At 45.9% G+C, this 17,883-nt stretch overlaps 2 protein-coding genes across 2 annotated transcripts in view; one reads left to right on the top strand and one right to left on the bottom strand.

The window, feature by feature from the left end:
• Positions 1–1,141: 1,141 nt before the first annotated feature.
• On the bottom strand, positions 1,142–13,006 carry MRPS11 (mitochondrial ribosomal protein S11). The gene is made up of 6 exons (XM_012643782.1): positions 12,752–13,006; positions 12,510–12,626; positions 4,338–4,436; positions 3,596–3,725; positions 2,301–2,366; positions 1,142–1,501 (listed from the first exon to the last, which is right to left on the bottom strand). The coding sequence occupies exons 1-6, from the start codon at positions 12,811–12,813 to the stop codon at positions 1,394–1,396; spliced, it is 582 nt and encodes a 193-aa protein (XP_012499236.1). The 5' UTR covers positions 12,814–13,006; the 3' UTR covers positions 1,142–1,393.
• Positions 13,007–13,105: 99 nt separating this feature from the next.
• Positions 13,106–17,883, top strand: part of MRPL46 (mitochondrial ribosomal protein L46) — a 10,022-nt gene continuing 5,244 nt past the window's right edge. Inside the window, exons 1-3 of the mRNA XM_012643781.1 lie at positions 13,106–13,362; positions 14,841–15,030; positions 16,123–16,296. Coding sequence (XP_012499235.1) covers positions 13,135–13,362; positions 14,841–15,030; positions 16,123–16,296 — 592 coding nt within the window. The 5' untranslated portion in view covers positions 13,106–13,134. The remainder of the gene's footprint in view (positions 13,363–14,840; positions 15,031–16,122; positions 16,297–17,883) is intronic.

Below are 17,883 nucleotides of genomic sequence, written 5' to 3'. Positions count from 1 at the left end.
GACCACCTGAATAAAGGGCACACCGTATCAAATCGCAAAGTGCAATTCGCAAGAGCGCCATGTTTTTATGCATTGTGGTTTATATGTAGTTTTATGGCGACATAGTGTAACTCCTTCCAACACCAAGCCTCCAGTTGGGCTGCTTCAGTCACTGGTCACTCAGCCCGCCTAAGTCCTGCTAAGGGCAAAGGAGCAAGCAGGGAGGCATTTTTTCTTCTAAACTCGTGTCTGGGTTCATGATCTTTCTTCGTTCTCTAGCCCTAACACAGCCTCTTGGCTATTTAGGGGGCATTTGTGGATTTCGGCGCACTCAGTTCAGGGGAGCACAGCTGCACAGTGCCTTTCCCTGCAGACACACCCTGGAGGGAGAAGTGTACTTTTGTGTCTGGCCACTCCTCAGGCTCTGGTACGGCTCTCACCCTGGGTTTTTTTTGTCTGAGGAAGAGGGGTCTCTCCTGTCATGTCTCTAGAGCCCTCACCTTTGGCTCGTGGGCTGCATCCAGGGACCTCAAAGCCCCAAATGAGGAGCAGTCAGTCCTGGCTCGGGGCCCTGAGCTGTGCCCACCTGTCAGCACTATCCAGGTTCCACACCGACTCGCTTTTCTGCACTTCCTCATTGGGGCTGTACTCGAACCCATCCCGCCATCCACCCTATTTTCTGGAGAATCCTGTTTTGTACAACTCTATCATCCCCCCTTAGGGCCATTCCCTCTTCGGTGCTGGGACTGCCAAGCCCATGGAGTGTATAAAAGATGACTGTCACCGTAGTGTGGGGAATCTCTGACTGTCCACTCACAGAAAACCCTCTTGTGTTGTTAGGGTTAACTTTAAACATGCCAACTAATGGTGAAATCTTCTATCAGAATCCAGAGGTAGGTAGCAAAAAGCTCTCAATTTGGGGCCAAATTACAAGTTGTTAATAAGAAAAGGTGCTCTAGAAACCTTGGTTAAGGGGCTACCAAAGAAATATTAATATTTAAAACCTAAAAGAAGGTATCACTTAAATAGCAGCTGACATTTACATTTCGACCCTTCCACCTAGGGTCTTACCTCTCCTTTTCAGGAGGCAGTGGGGATTGCTGTTAATAACGCTGGAAGCAAAAAACTCACAGTTACAACAGATGGTACAGGTATTCTTTTATTCTCTCAGAGCAGAGGCTGGAGCCTGGGCCGTGGCTGCCCCTGTGGATCCCCTCACGTCTAAGAAGGCGAAGCGCACTTCTGGGACACACCCGTCTCCAGTTGGAGGCACAAGCGAAGGCCACTGTGTAAGGAGGCCAAGCTCTCTCTTACGCCTGAAGGACCTCCAGCAAGCACTGTTCTGGAGACCGCTCTGACGGTGAGCTTTCTACAAGGTCCAACTGGAAGTTGAGACTTGAGGTCAACCTTCTCATCACAGCCTCCGTGCCTTCCTGGGGCGGCAGCCATTGTGTGGGATGGGGGTGTTGTCTGTGATTGAGATCACTTCCAGGCCCCCCATGGTCAGTCCCTTGATGGCAGACTGGAAGGAGCAGAAGGCAGAGTAGAAGGGCATGGTTCCAGAAATGACAGCCCAGCTACTCCAGACAGGGCTTGGAGAGGGGCCAGGTGGGGTGGGGAAGGGAAGAGAGCAGGAGGCCCACTGGCTTGATACCTACAATTCCAATCCCATTCTACTCTTACAAAGGTCTCCACCCAAACCCCACAGCCAAATTCTCACACGGTGCCCCTCTCAAAGCGCACCTCCCACCTGCACCTTGCGCTTTACGATCTGAGAACAAAGGCTCCCTGTGGACCCTGGCGCACCTTAGGTACCATTTCTGTAGCTTTCCTTAAGCAGCTTCCTTTGCCTGCCTGTACCCCCTTCTCCCCCCACCAATACCTTATTATTCTTGCAAAGTCAGAGAGATGTCACCTCTTTGGGGAAGCTAGAGATCATCCCAGCTAACGATGGACAGGAAAGATTATCCTTGCTGGGTTCCGGCTCCCCCGACGGGCTCCCAGCACCCTGGGCACATGCTTTACCACCGCACTCACTGGTCTGTCCTGAGGGATCCGTTTGTGATGGTCCCCCAGGCACCCCCTTCCCATTCCCAGTGCCTAGCACACAGCAGGCACTCAGTAAGTGTCTGACAAATTAAACGAAGTGATCGAGGCTTGCTTTGAGGGGCTTAGTAGATTATAGGAACAACAAGAAACTTCAAGCCATCACGGAAATCCACTACAGACTGCTTTTCCACTCTCTGTACTTGGCTCTCAAGCCCCGACTCCTTTAACTAAAGAAGGAAGCACATACACTGTGGAGAATCTTGGTCACTTACCAAGCGCCCTGGTCCCAGGCCTTTGACCACAACTCGGACGTAAGTCACACCCTTTGCTGTAGCTTTCTGGAGAGAAGCGGCAAGTGGTTAGTGCCCCAGAGAGAGAGAACTACTGTACCCAAACCTCTAGCTGCCACCTGGAGCCCCAGGGAAAGGGCACCCACAGAAGTAAGCAGGGAGGAAAGCAAAGGACAGGCCCAGCAGAGACCACAGAACCCGCAGAATTAAAGTGACTGTGATCCCCTTCGCCCAGGCCTGCACCGCCACCTAATGGAGATCTCTAAATATTGCTCGGATTTTTCTCAGGTGGGCCAATGTACAATTTCAGACTATGAAGGGCCATCCGGAACTTCAAGGCTGAACCTAAATATTTGTTATTCTTTAAAATATTTAGTTAGAGTTAAAATATTCTTTCTTGATTATAAAGGCAGCTCATTATAAAAATTGGAAAATACACAGAGGTCACTCATGACCCACCATGCAGAACCCACTGTGAACACTGATACATTTCTTTTAATTGTACATGATCTAGCCATTGCTGGGTGTTTACAACATTTTAGTTTTTGATGATAATTAATACATAGCAGTCAATATTTTTGGGTGTCTTCCTTTGTTTGAAAGTCAAAGTTCTCCTTCAGGAAATATGTCTGTTTTGGCAGAGTATGAACATTCGCAAGGCCTGTGCTCCAGGAGGAAGTGTGCAGGCTTTGGCCCCCGACCAGTCTGAGTCCAGATCAGGGAAGTGAACTGGCTGCGTGCCTCTGAGCGAGTCACACACTCGGAATCTCAACTGGCTCTTGAAAACATGGGTATTACTCAGGGTCTTTTGAGGATTCAAGACAATGAATATAAAATGTCTGGCACATAGCAGATGCCCAGTAGGCATACTAAAGCACACTGCCAATTTGCTTCTAGAAAGGTCTGCAACAATTCATACTGGAACTGGTAGCGTATGAGATCCTCATCATACCACATTCTCTCCAAATAGCCTATTATCACCAGCCCCAGCCCACCTTTAAACAGGGGTGGGCTTTGGTTCCCGAGCCTTTAGTACCCTGGCTCTTACCTGCTAGCATTCTAGCATGAACCAACAAGTGTTTCACCCCTAATGAAGCTGAGAGAAAGAAAAAAGGGAAACCCTTTCACATAGACCTCTTCAAACCACCTCCAATGTCGAGGCATCTAACAAGGGGTTGATACACCCTTGCTTCTGAATGGCTAGTTTAATGAGAATTCTCCACTCCACCATGCAGAAGGTGGAACATGCCACAGAGGGAACCGGAAGGAACACTTACTGTGGCTGCAGCTATGCCTGCTGTCTGTGCTGCGATGCCTGTGCCCTTCTTGGCATTCCGGAATCCCTCCGTGCCACAGGAAGCTCGGGCAAGGGGCTGGTTAGCGGCAGAGACTACCTGGATCTGTGTGCTGAGAAAAGCAGGGGAGGCACAAAGGATGTAACTATTGTAAGGGAAATAAGAGAACACTAACTTAAGCCCTGAGAAGCCTGGGAGAGAAAGAAAAAGAAATTCAGTTGCTCCCACTTTGAGCTTCTCAGATGAACGTGTGAACATATTTTGAACACTTCCTATAGGAAGTGTCAGGAAAGGTCAGAATCCTCCCCTAAACCTAAGTAAAAGCTGACAAATCACATAATCTAAAGAGAGCTCCATGACCCGAGGGTAGTTATTGAGAAGAAGCGACACTACATACATGCCTTCGTGCTGGGACCATCTGCCCCTAGTACATTCTCTCCAACTCTTGAGCAAAACTGGGAAACACTACTCCCAAGGAAAGCAAAGAAATTGTATAAGTATAATAGGCCCAACCTATTTCACATTTTGATGAAACCTGAATGTACTTTATAAAGCCAGAAGGCGGTTTCCCCAAATGAGAAGGAGTGAGCCTGGGGGAACCTCCACATTAGCACCACCACACAGCACTCGGACACCCTGACTTCTACCCAAGGGTGTTCACAGGGACCTCCTGGTGCAACAGAAAGAAACCCATAGTAGACCTGCCCGGGCGCGTCCTGCTCACTTGTTGTAGGATGCTTTAATGTGTGCGATCGGGATCTCTTCGAATTTCTTTCCTGCCCACCTCAGAGAGCTCTCCTCTCCTGGAATGGGAGGGTAAATGCTGCAATGAGAAAAAAACATTTTATTTAAGATTGTGATTTTTTTTAAAATCAAAGAAATATATCATGGTTTTTAAAAAAATCAAATAGTACAGATGAACCCATAATGAAAAGCAACAGGCCTCTGCCCCCATCCTGTTCCTGAGGTGGCTGTCCCCACCATTCCTTTTCAATCCTTCTGGCTACCGCCATGTCTGTGACCACTGTGATTATGAGGATATTTCTTGACTTGTTGATGTTAAGACGTATCTAGTGACTTTCTGCTACAAGAAGGAGATTTGCATTCATACTCTGCATCTTCCTTGTCCCTGCTAGTATAGTTGTATCACTATTTTCAAGTCCTCTATGCAGTGGTCCCCAACCTTTTTGGCACCATGAAGGACAATTTTTCCATGGACTGGTGGTGGCGCGGAGGATGGTTTCGGGATCATTCAAGCACGTTACATTTATTGTGCACTTTATTTCTATTATTATTATATCGTAATATATAATGAAATAATTATACAACTCACCATAATGCAGAATCAGTGGGAGCCCTGAGCTTGTTTTCCTGCAACTAGATGGTCCCATCTGGGGGTGATGGGAGATAGTGACACCCGAAGTGTGTTGCTTCTGTCCAGTCTACTCCGTAATCTCAGTTTGGTCACTGTCACTGCAGAAATCCTGCTTCACAAAGACAGGATGTTGGAAACGGAAGCAGGCTCTTCAGTGCGTCTGTGGCAATCTCAGGCTATTCCACCTAACTTTAATCCAGAACGTATGGAGATTTGAAGTTGTCTCAAACATACTGTTAAGGCCACTGTCATTTGAAATCTCAAGCAGTTCACCCTCTTCTAGCACAGACGAAGTGGATTCACCTGGCTTACTCACAAACGGGTTATGGACTCATTCTTTCCCAGTTTGGGGATCTTTTGTGTTTGCGAAGTAATGCTCAAACTCTTTTGAAAGCTGAGACAGGTGATCACGCATCAGCTGGGAGAAAGAAGGCCCTGGCTCAGTCTCTTAAAATCTCTGCTAATGTTTGAAACATGTCAAAAATCCCAATGCTCACTTGTCACCCCCATAATTCCACCTTAGCTTTGAATGCAGCCACTTTATCTGCCAACTTGAACACAGTTGTCATTCTCCCCAGAAGTGACGGATTGAGTTCGTTGAGCAGGTTGAATGTGTCACACAAGTTAAGTTTTGTGATCCATCCTGTGTCACTGACATGTGCTGGTGGTGGTGGCTGTTTTTCCAAAAGAAATCTCTGGAGTGGCTCTTATCAACTCAAAAACTCTGGCCAGTGGTCTACCTTTAGAAAGCCACTTCACTTTTGTGTGTAAGAGAAGACGTGTGTGCTCTGCATCCCTCTCCTCACAGAGCTGCATGAACAGACATGAGTTAAGGGCATGTACTTTAATGTGTTTGATAATGTTAATCACATCCTGCAAAATGTTGTTTAGTTCAGGTGACATTTTTCATGTAGCCAGCATTTCTCTATGGATGACACAGCACATAGACTCACATTCAGAAGCCACCTCTTTGACCTGAGTAGTGAAACCAGAAGGCCGTCCAGTCATGGCAGCCGCTCCGTCTGTGCATATACCGACACAAAATGATCAGTTTTTCTGATATGTAATCATTTAAAGACTTGAATAGTTCTGCAGCTGTGGTGTCGGCTGACAACAAGAGTACACATAACATATCCTCACGTATATCCTCCTGAAAAATATACTGCACAAAAACAAGCGTTGTTGCCTTGTTGTCAACACTGATAGACTCGTCAACCTGGATTGTGTATCATGGCGACTCATTAATCCCCTCTAACAATCGTGTCTCAGTATGCTCTGTTGTTTCAGCAATTCGTCTAGTCACGGTGCTGCCGAAAGAGGAACACGTGCCACCTTTGGAACTGCAGCGTCTCCTAAAAGTCCACGGCATGTGCCCTTAGCAGGCGGGATCGGCTCTTCAGCAACAGTAAAGGGCTTCTTAGCTTTAGCCACGTGTTAGCCACGAGGAATGGTGCTCTCAGTGCAGACGCATTTGATGAAGCGGTCGCCTTCAATAATTGCTTCTGGCCTTCATGTTCATGTGTTTTTGTTTTGAAAAACTCCAAAGGCTTGTCTTTTAAGGCGGGGTGCTTGGTCCCCATGTGGTAAAGCCGTTTTGAAGGTTTCATGGCTTCCTTGGATAGATGGTTGCCACATATTATACAAAGTGGGCTTGGAGAATGTGAATCACCTGTTGCAATGAACCCGTAATTTAAGTAAGACTCTTGGTATTTTCTTTTCAATGCAGCTTTCATTTTTTTGGAGCCTTCTGCTGTCTCATTATTGGATCTTTCCCCCCTTTCAAAGGAACTCTCCAGCAATATTTGTTTTTTACTCATTTTTGCTAGGGTTAGCTTGTGGGCTTATCAAAACTGTGACCGAGTCAAGTGTACAGTGCAGGAAAGAGGCGCAGATGGAAGTGGTAACTAAAATAATGGGCGGGCCACGCACGGACTAAATAGGTGTTGGATTCAAACTAAATGCCGCCACCAGATGCAGCTTAGTTGTCACTTGCCACTCACTGATAGGGTTTTGATATGAGTCTGCAAGCAATTGATTTTTTATGGTCTCTGTGCAGTCAAACCTCTCTGATGATAATCTGCATTTGCAGCTGCTCCCCAGCGCTAGCATCACCACCTCAGTGCCACCTCAGATCATCAGGCATTAGATTCTCACAAGGAGTGCACAACCCAGATCCCTCGCATGCACAGCTTGCAGTAGGGTTCGAGCTCCTGTGAGAAGCTAATGCTGATGCTGATCTGACAGGAGGCGGATCTCAGGCGGTGATGCGAGTGATGGGGAGGAGCTTCACTGCCTTGCTAGCTGCTCACCTCCTGCTGTGCGGCCCTGGTCCTAACGGGCCTTGGGACCTGATGGGGGTTGGGGACTGCAGATCTATAGACTACTCTTTCTGAAATTTGAAAAATAAGGTCAAACCTGTTTCTTCAACCATGAATAATATCTTGACTCTATTTTATAAAAAAGAGATATAATATTTTAATACTCATAATATCATCACTATAAAAAAATTAAGCATCCTTGAAATAGAAGATAGCAAACTTTTTGTAAAGGGCCAGACAGTAAATATTTTAGGCTTTGCTGGCCAAGAGGTTTCTGTCTCAACTACTAAACTCTGCTGATGTATCACAAAAACAGCCAGACAACAGTAAATTAATAGGTGTGGCTGTGTTCCAATAGAACTCTATTTATAAAAACCGACAACTGGCCAGATTGGCCCACAGGCCACGTGTAGTTTGCCAACCGCTACTTTAGACCAGTAGCTCTCAGTGCAGGCTGAACATCAGTCACCTGTGAAGCATCCAGATGCGTAAGCTCCACCCTAGATTCTGGATGGGGTCTGGCAACCTATTTTTCAAATGACCCAGGAGAATTAGATGTGAACTTAAGGTTGAGAACACATTGTATTGAGTTCAGGATCTCGCACTGTCTTAGCCCAAGCTGTTCTCTGGCTATCTCTAGGTAAGCCTCTTGATTTTCAGATGGAGAAAATCAGGTGGGAATAGGGAAATATGGTTAGAAGGGCAGCCAACCCTTGGACCCCACAGATCTGCCTCAGTTCAGAGCTTTGCTCACGATGCTATGCTTTTTTCTAAAAATTCAAACACAATCATCCTTCAGCATTTGAGATGGGAGTGAACCTGCTGTTGCACTTGGCCTACACACGTATCAGATTCATGATCGTACCCCCACAGCCACCTGAAAGACAATGGTTCCATTTTAGAAAACACACTATAATCTGAGTACCACTCTCCCTCCCTTCCAGCCCCTTCCCTACCTGCATTCCTACAGATATTTTAAAAAACAAAAATCCCACAGTGGTAGTCAAAAGTTACAAGTGTATTCTTTAGAAATGATTTAGAACTTCAGCAGGTTGTCACCTTATCAGCTTATATGCCTGGATGGAAAGTGGATGAGTCTCTTAGGTGACACTAATGTTTAAAAGATGATTATTTCTCCACTGATAATTTCCTCTACTGACTTGGGAGTCAAAAAACACAATTCAGAAAGTAACCAGTATAATGTCTTTATGTATAGCAAGGTTTGGAACTAGGAAGGATTTGCAGCTTGAACCATTAATTGAAGAAACACAAGATCAGGCCTTTAAACCTTCCAGGTCTGATGTACAAACCAAGTGGTTCACCCCAAGAAAGCCAGAAAAAGGAAAGACAAAACTTTTCTGGCACTGGTCTGCTGTCTCTTCATGCCCATCCTCACACTGGGGAAATGTAGAGACAACCCATTTTCTAATTGCTGCTAGAGACAATTTCTAAAAATGCAAATAAATGCAGAAAAATGCAAAGATCGTATTTCTTGGCTTACTTTCCCTTTACACTATTCTTGTCCTAATTGTTGGTGATTTCGGTGATATTCTTCCAACCCCTTGGCTTGTTTCTTGACCTCCTTTCCTTCAATCATCACATGTCCTGTGTCCTACCTTGACTAATCACTTCCATGGTCATACCTGGCCCTTGTCATTGCTGATACCTGCAACCCCATCACAGCCTAGAACTCAAGCACCACACTCCCCGACCACCACTTCCCGGTGCCCCCACTCGCTCCCGGTACTACCCTCACTCCAGGAACCCTTCAATCCTGTGAGGACCTGTAATCCACTGATCCCACCAGCTTTCCGCTACCCCTCACACTCCTCATGGCCTAACTCCTCTCCTCGCCCAGACTAAATCTCATGGCCAATCATGGTAATCACCCCCTTGCATACATCCTTAATTCTCTGTGCATCCCCCTTCCCTTTACTTCATTGTACTCTCCTCACAAACCCCTAGCCCTGGTTAAATCCATCCCTCCAGCCACTCTGAGCCTGTGCATGTACCCGCACAGCCGGCTAAAGAAAAATACACAGCAATGCTGACTGGTTTTTCTCTACTATCAGCATTTCTCAACCTTTGCACTACTGACATTTTGGGCAAGATAATTCTTTGTTGTGGGAGGCTGTCCTGTGAACGCTAAGGTATTTAGTAGCATCCCTGGCCTCTACCCACTAGATACTGTCTCCCAAGTTGTGACAACCAAAGATGGCTTCAGAAGCTAAAAGTCCCCTGGAGGCAAAATTGCTCCCAGTTGAGAACCACTGCTCTATCTTAATGAGTTCTGGCATCAAGTGGGCCCTCAGCACTGCTGGACAATCGCACAGCACATCCCCGGTCCAATTACCCTTCCGTTCTCTAGGATGACTCTTCTATGCCTTCTTTTGTCCCCTCAAACCTCCACCTCCTTCCTGCTTCCTCACCGCCAGCTGATGACCTTCGCAGAGAAATAGAAGCAATCAGACTTTCTTCCCGCTCCCACTACCAGACATCTGTGCCCAGTCTTTGCCGTCTCTCTGTTGCAATGCTCCACTTGAACACTGGCTCCTGAAGGACATCGCTCCAGCCTCATCATTCTTTCCCTCTCCTGCATCATCCCATCAGCAAAACATACCGTCATGTCCCAGGCCTAAAAAACCCCCAAACCTCTTGAACCCAACGCTCCCTTGATCTACTGCCTATTTCTCTATGCCCTCTTACAGCAGAGCCCCCTTAAGGAAATGACCATACTGGCTGTTTCTTCCTGTCTTCTATTCTCCTTGAACCCACTCCAATCAGACGTTGGCTCCCACCACTGCAGCAAAAATGCTCTAATCCAACCAACTCCACTTTGTGAAATCCAATGAGCAATTCTGTCATCAGCCTATTGACATCACATCAGCATCATTTGACATAGCTAATCTCCCCACCTTGAACCACAGTTAAAAAAACAAACAAACAAAAACCCAAGAAAACTCCTTATTTTCCACTGACTTACTGGTAAGAAGTTCCTTATCTTTTTTTCCTGGTTCTTCCTCAGCTCCTAAATCTCTAAATATCAGAGTGTTCTAGGGTTCAGCCTTTGAACCTCTTCTCTTCATCTATACTCACTCTAAAGATAATCTTGTTGTCTCATGATTTTATATACCATCCATATGATGATGTTTACCAAATGTATATCTCTAGCCCAGATGTGTCCCCTGAACTCCATTTCTTATAGTCTACATTGTATCTCCACTTGTATGTTACTTAACTTCTCAAACTTAAGCACTCCACTTCAAACTCCTTCAGTCTTCTCCATCTTAATAAATGACAATTCCATCTTTCCGGTTGTTTAGGCCAAAAATTTTGGGATCTTCCTTGACTTCTTTCTTTTTCTCACATCTTATATTAACAAATCCTGTTGGCTCTACCTTCAAAATATATCAGTCCAACCATTTATATGAATACCACTGTTACTGCTATCACCCTGGTCTAGGCCACCACCATTTCTTGACTGGATTATTTCAGTAGTCTTCTAATTGCTTAGACGACTTCTCCCAGTTTCCATTATTACTCATGTATGGTTTAATACTAACACAGCAGCCAAAGAAACTCCCTTTAAAATGTAAGCAAGATCATCATATCAATCCTCTACTCAAAACTCTCCAGTGCTTCCCATATCACTCAGTAAAAGGCTGAAGTCCTCACAATGGCCTACAAAGCCCCACAGAACGTGGCCGTGCAAGCCTGCTGGAACCTCCCCCGCCAAACTGTTATACACCCATGTTTTACTCGTTTTCTATTTATTGTCTCCTACCACTAGAATTTAAGTTCTATGGGGGCAGGGCTTTTTGTCTGTTTGGTCAGGGATATATCCCCAATGCTTTCAACAGTGCCTGGCGTTGCTGAATGACTACAATAGAATCTTGGTTTAGATTTCTTCAGCAGCCCCTCATTCCCTGCAGTGTGGACAGTGTAAAAGTTACAGTGTGGGCCGGGCGCAGTGGCTCACGGCCTATAATCCTAGCACTCTGGGAGGCCAAGGCAGGAGGATCCCTTGAGCTCAGGAGTTTGAGATCAGCCTGAGCAAGAGTGAGACCTGTCTCTATTAAAAATTAGAAAAAATTAGCCAGGCGTGGTGGCCTGTGCCTGTAGTCCCAGCTATTCAGGAGGCTGAGGAAGGAGGATCGCTTTAGCCCAGGAGTCTGAGGTTGCTGTGATCTAGGCTGATGCCACGGCACTCTAGCCAGGGCAACAGAGCCAGACTCTGTCTCAAAAAAAAAAAAAAGAGAGGTAAAAAAAGTTACAGTGTGACAGACAACACCTTCAGCATTCTCATTCCTTCTTGTCTCACTGGCCTCATTTGCATCACACACACACCTGAATACAGCACGTTGTTTGAGGTGGCATGTCTTTACACAGACTGTTACCTCTGCCTCCCATGATCACTTTCATCTTGTCCAGCTGAACTCCCATTTAATTTACTTTTGAGTTCCACGTTTTCTTCTGTACAGTCTTGCCTGATTTCCTCAGGAGTGAGACACCTATTCTTTCACACTTCCAACCAGTTCTCACCCCCATTATACTATTGATCAAATTACAGTGAAAATGTTTACATATTTGTTTTCCATGAAAGACTGTGAATTACTTGTGGGGAGGAATGATCTTTGTATTTGTATTCCCAGCACCTAGCATGGTGCCTGGCATATAGATTCTCCATGGAGGGTTGTTAAATGAATGTGAAGTTAAGGTGGATGTGTATATGACTCACGCATAGAGGTGGTGGCACTGGTGGGAAGGAAAATGCCAGTTCCTAGCACAAAACCCACCCTGGTCCTTCTCTAAGAGGTGCCTGATAATTTGTCCCATAGCATAGCGGCCCCCTCCCCGTTTTGTGTCCTAGGCAGGGAAGGTTGTTAATCTGACATGATCTCCGTCTCAGAAAGAAGGAAAGTTGATACATATTATGTTCTTTTGACATTCACTCATTCATTCAACAAATGCTCACTAAACATCTACTTTGTGCCAGGGCTCATCTCATTTGATTCTCACAACAACCTCTCTCAGCATTATCCCCATGTTTAGATAAGAAAGCTGAGGCTTAGAGATTGATTTGCATAAGGTTTTACAGATGGCAAGTGAGAGGGCTGAGAATGCACTCATTCTGACTCTGGAGGGAGGCGGACAGGACTCACAGGCTGCAGGTCTCTGGAGGGCTGGATCTAAGTGGCCTCACCTGAAGGGGCTGCGTCTCGGAGCTGCAGCCTTCTCCTCAACTTCCTGCTTGGCCACCGCGTCTTGCAGCTCTGGCGCGCCAGTGTGGATGGTCCCGGCCGGCGACCCAGCTATGACCCTGCGGGGAGGAAAAGCTCACTGAGGGCTACAGCCTGGCGGCCACTGGGACCCGGATGGCTCATCGGTATGGGAAGGAGAGTGGCCCCTAGCGTGGCCGTGGGCTCCAGGGGCAATCATTGTTACCTGGTTCTGGGCCAACTCCAGGACCGCAGGAACAAAAATCCCGCGTTTCTTACAACCTGCATGATTTAAATTGACCCTAGTCAGCTCCCTTCGGCAGCGATAGCTGGAGCGGCGCCCGTACCTTGAGCGCCTGTGGGGGTGGGTACGGAGGGAAAAGTCAACTGATCTGCAGATAAGGTCCAACAGATATTTTTATTTCAATTTAAATGCGCTATAAAAACTATAGTTGCGGATATTCCTGGGGTTTCCTTCCCATTTTCAACGTTCTGAGATCTTCATCCACCCCTCCATATTGGAATGGCTCGTTCGCGCTGCCTTATGGGAACATGGGATTGGCTGAGGTCCCCGCTGGGAGCCGCGGTACATTATGGGAGGGCAGAAACATGGCGGCGCCCGCAAGGCGTACTCTGTTTGGGGTGGCGAGGGGCTGGCGGCGATTCGAGAGGCTCTGGGCTGGTAGTCTGAGTTCTCGCAGCCTGGCCCTTGCGGCAGCACCCGCAAACAAAGGATCCCCATGGCGTCTGTTGGGCGCGTTGTGCCTGCAGCGTCCACCGGTAGTCTCCAAGCCGTTGACCCCATTGCAGGAAGAGATGGCGGCTTTGCTACAGCAGGTGGGACTGGGATACGGGCTTCAGGGTGACGTTGGGGAAACAATAGCAGCACGCGGGGCTGAGTTCGAACCCAACTTCAGCACCAATTAGTCTGTGAGTCCTTGAGCGAGTCATTTCACTTCTCTGAACTTCGGTAGGCAGTACTTACTTGCAAAATGGTACATACCTTACTGACTTGGTGTGGTACATAGTAGGCATTCAACAGAAAGTAGTTTCTTTTTCATTTGGCCTTGTCATCACCTTAGGCAAATATTTGGAGATATCATTCTTGCTTGCTTAACACAGTAGAGATCCGGTAGCGAACAAGAATCAGCCCGTCACAAGGAGCTCACAGTTTGGAGGGAAGAAAGTCTGTGTTGGGATGAGTATTAAGAAGAGGGAAGTACAGGAGGCAGCGGGCACATCTGTAAGATACCTGTGATAAAGTCTGCTCTGTTTTACTTCACAGGGCTATTTGTGCGAAGGGCAAGGGCAAGTGAAGAAACATGGGCAAAAACTGAGTGTAATGGCTGTGACGATAAGTCCCCATAGGTAGTGACTGAATTGTGTTTGTTTCCCTAGAATCTGAGATGTTTTTGTCTTGGTCTACTGAGAGCTATACTGTGATTTTTGCTCAATTTATTCATTTACTTGAATGTTCATTACCCACCCTACAGATGTTTACTGAGCACATACTATGTATCAGTGTGTTAAATGATAGAAATGGTGTAATGAATAAGACAAATCTAGTTCAGGTTCTCAGCTTCAGTCTGGTGGAGTGAGGGGAGAAGTCAGTAACCAAATAATCATATGACTAATTGCAGACTCTGGTAAGTGTTGTAAAGGAAAACACAGGATGCTGTAAGAATGTTTAACAAGGACATCTAATTTTGATTTTTATGATTTTATGAGTTTGTATGCATGTAATCCCAGCTACTCAGGAGGCTGAGGCAGGAGGATTAGTTGAGTCCAGGAGTTTCAAAATTGCCTGGGCAATGTAGTGAGACCCCATCTCCAAAAAAAAAAAAAATGTGCCAAGGAATGTCTCTTTGAGAAAATGATATTTAAATTAAGATCAGAAGGGTGAGTAGAAATCTCCCAGAAGAAAGAACATGAAAGAAAAATTCTAGGAAGAAGGAAGAGCATCTGTAAAGCTCCTGAGGCAGGGAAGCCCTTGGTGAGTGACATTCTGATCAAAGGCTGACATGACTGGAGCATGGAAAGTAGTCAGGCAGTGCCTGTCCTAGCTGTCTGTTTTTTGCATCAGTTTTGACCCCCAATCACATTCTCATCTTTTGGCAAATGTAACTGAAGCTCAGAGTGTGAGTGGCCTTTTCCTGTCTCTCTGTGGTGTTTTGATTGTATGTCTGGTTATGTTGGGTGATAAACTTCTGAGCTTGTCCAATGTGCTATAGCTCTGTTTTATTTTATGTTTTTGGTTTTTTTCCTTTTACTTTTCACAGAACTGAGGTAGTATTTTGCCCTTTTAATTTTCCCAGATCGAGATAGAGAAAAGCCTGTATTCAGATCATGAACTTCGTGCCCTGGATGAAAGTCAGCGACTGGCAAGGAAGAAAGCTGACTCCTATGATGAAGAAGATGAGCGGGATGATATATTGCTGGTGCAAGATTTGGAAGATATGTGGGAGCAGACGTTCCTACAGTTCAAACCTGGAGCTCGCATAACAGGTTTGTAATCTTTTTAGAACAGAATGAAAGAGGGGTAGTCTGGTTTGCAAATACAGGACAGTTGCTTAGCCTCTGCTTTTTGTTTTAAGTAACAAATAATTTCAAATAACAAAATTTCTTTAAGGTGGAAGAAAAATAAGTTCTTTTCCCTATTGCTCACATCTAATGTCACATAACTTTTAAAAGGCCTGTGTTATTTTTGAGTGGGAGATAAGGGTATTGAGGTAGCCTTTTCTCTCTCAGTTCAACTTTGTGAATGTTATCTGTGTTTGCACCTCGTTTGAGACTGAGAGTGGAGGAAAGCCTTTTTCCACTAGTTCTGGAGTTTTATCTGAAATCTGTCTTAAAGCAGGAAGTTGAATTCTGTTATCCTTGTTTCACAGATGAAGACTGAAGAACAGAGAAAGTGGTGCTAATTAAGTCAGTCATAGTATCAAAACCAATGAGATAATGTTTGGATCATTATGGGCATTGTTTCTTTTTCAAAGGCTCAAAGTATGGTTTGCTATTCAAAGAAGTAGTTCACCTCTTGATTTCCTCTTCTTACCTTTGAGTTTCCTCAAGATTGTGAGACTTTTCCCTGAAAGAGGTCACAGAGATGATTCAGGGTTGTAATTTGGTTATAAGGTCTTTGAAGGCAAGCATTGTGGCTCTTCTTCTTTTTTTTTTTTTTGAGACAGAGTCTGGCTCTGTTGCCCTGGCTAGAGTGCCATGGCGTCAGCCTAGCTCACAGCAACCTCAAACTCCTGGGCTCAAGTGATCCTCCTGCCTCAGCCTCCCGAGTAGCTGGGACTACAGGCATGCGCCACCATACCCGGCTAATTTTTTCTATATATATATACATTTTTAGTTGTCCAGATCATTTCTTTCTATTTTTTTAGTAGAGATGGGGTCTCCCTCTTGCTCAGGCTGGTCTTGAACTCCTGACCTTGAGCGATCCACCCACCTCGGCCTCCCGGAGTGCTAGGATTACAGGCGTGAGCCACCGCGCCTGGCCCGTGTCTCTTCTTAAAGGAAGATTGTAAAACCCAAAGCTCCTTGGTTCTCACAGATCACAGTCTTCTTGCTTCCTTTGGTCCCATTTCTTTGTAGAAGCTGATGAAAAGAATGACCGAACTTCACTGCACCGGAAGCTAGACAGGAACCTTATCCTATTAGTCAGAGAGAAGCTTGGAGACCAGGATGTTTGGATGCTGCCTCAGGCAGAGTGGCAACCTGGGGAGACCCTTCGAGGAACAGCTGAGCGAACCCTGGCCACACTGTCAGGTGGGTTCTCTGCCTTCCTCTAAATCCCACAAGATTCACTTGAGACTCAGCCACAGGATTTACAAGCTGCTATGAGCATGGGCTTAAGGGTAGGGGTGGGAAGGTTACTGGAAACTTTGATGTTTATAAAAATTTCAGTTAGAAAAATGTAGGTATGGATTTTCCTTTGACCAGGTGAGAATCTGTCTTTGTCCCAATGAGATTTTTAAATTTAGTACCTTCAAAATTGATATTTCTACCATTCTCTCAGACTGCTTATTGGTACCACTGCTTACCTAGTCACTTAACTAGTGACCTGAGAGTTACGCTTGACCTCATTCTGATGTCCGTAAGTCCTTGAGTCTCACCTGTTCTGTTCTAAATAGTCCCTTTATTCCCACAGCTTTCGCTGTGACCCTTGTTACTTTTCACTAGACCAGGGTTTCTCAACTTTGGCATTATTGATGTTTGGGGTCAGATAATTCTTTGTGGGGGGGGTTATTCTGTGTATTATAGGATGTTTAGCAGCATCTCTGGCCTCTACCCGCTAGATGCTAGTAGCACTACCTCATCCTCTACCCTCCCTACACCTCAATGTGACAACCAAAAGTATCTCCAGACGTTGCCAAATATTACCTGGGGAGCAAATTACAGTGGTTGAGAACCACTACACTGGACTGTTGAAGTAGATGCCAAGTAAGTTCCCCCTTGCTTTTGTGTCATACCCTTCAAAGCTGCTAAAATGAGCCTCCTGAAGGTTTCCTGTAAAAATTCACACTCTGAAACATGGCCTACAGATCCTTTTTGCTGTGGTCCCAAGCTCATCAGTCTTCTGTCTGACTGCTCATTAATGTATACTCCAAGTTCTAACCTAACAAGCCTTTTGCATTATGCAAAAGTGCTATGTGTAGATTATTGCAATAATGTGGTCTTTCATGTGACTTTGCTTTGGGGCTGCTGGTCCCTGGTGTGATGCTTTACTCCTTCCTGGCCTGACTGCTCAGTTTTTAAGACTTAGCTCATATGTTATACTTTTTGTGGTGGAACCTTCCCCAGGCCTCCAGGTAGAGAGAGTACTCTTCCCTCTAGGCTTCCATAGCACTGTATGTGTCATTCAGTTTATGCAGCAAACATTTAGTCTGTGCCTACCATTTGCTAGGCCCTCTCTAGGCAGTGGGGTCGCAGTGATGAATAGGGCATTGCTGTGCTCCCTGGGAGCTTAAGTGCTAGTGGGGCGTGTCCTCTTTCTCTTATGCCATTACACTGTAATTGTTATTTACACATGTCTCTCTCCCCGGCCAGAATTTTGAGTTCCTTGAAGGTACAGATAGTATTTATTCCTTTCCATGAATCCAGTTCTCAGAAAGTACTGGCACATAGTAGGCACTTGCCGAATGTTGAGTACACTGATTTGGTGGTGCACAGCCACTTTAGTACCGGCCCTGTCGCCAGCGTAAGTGCCTGTTAACAAAATGTCAGCAGCCTTTCCCCCAGGAGCCTGTGTGGCCTGTAGGAGAGACATCAACACAGGGTGGCGGTTGGGGGGTGTTGCTGCTCTCTGCGTCCTTGGCCGTCACATAGATGGGCCTTGGCAGCTGGGGTTCTTGC

This window comes from Propithecus coquereli, unplaced genomic scaffold (assembly GCF_000956105.1).
Source record: "Propithecus coquereli isolate 6110/MARCELLA unplaced genomic scaffold, Pcoq_1.0 Scaffold20, whole genome shotgun sequence".
Classification (NCBI taxonomy): domain Eukaryota; kingdom Metazoa; phylum Chordata; class Mammalia; order Primates; family Indriidae; genus Propithecus; species Propithecus coquereli.
The sequence above is the reverse complement of the archived record's forward strand: the minus strand, read 5'-3'. Positions and strand labels throughout refer to the sequence as shown.

Coding starts and splice junctions, on each gene's coding strand:
- MRPS11 (XM_012643782.1), bottom strand. CDS start 12,813: ATGCAGGTTGTAAGAAACGCGGGATTTTTGTTCCTGCGGTCCTGGAGT. Junction 12,627..12,751: donor TGGAGTTGGCCCAGAACCAG/GTAACAATGATT, acceptor TCCTCCCCGCAG/GGTCATAGCTGGGTCGCCGG. Junction 2,367..3,595: donor CAGGCATAGCTGCAGCCACA/GTAAGTGTTCCT, acceptor GCTTCTCTCCAG/AAAGCTACAGCAAAGGGTGT.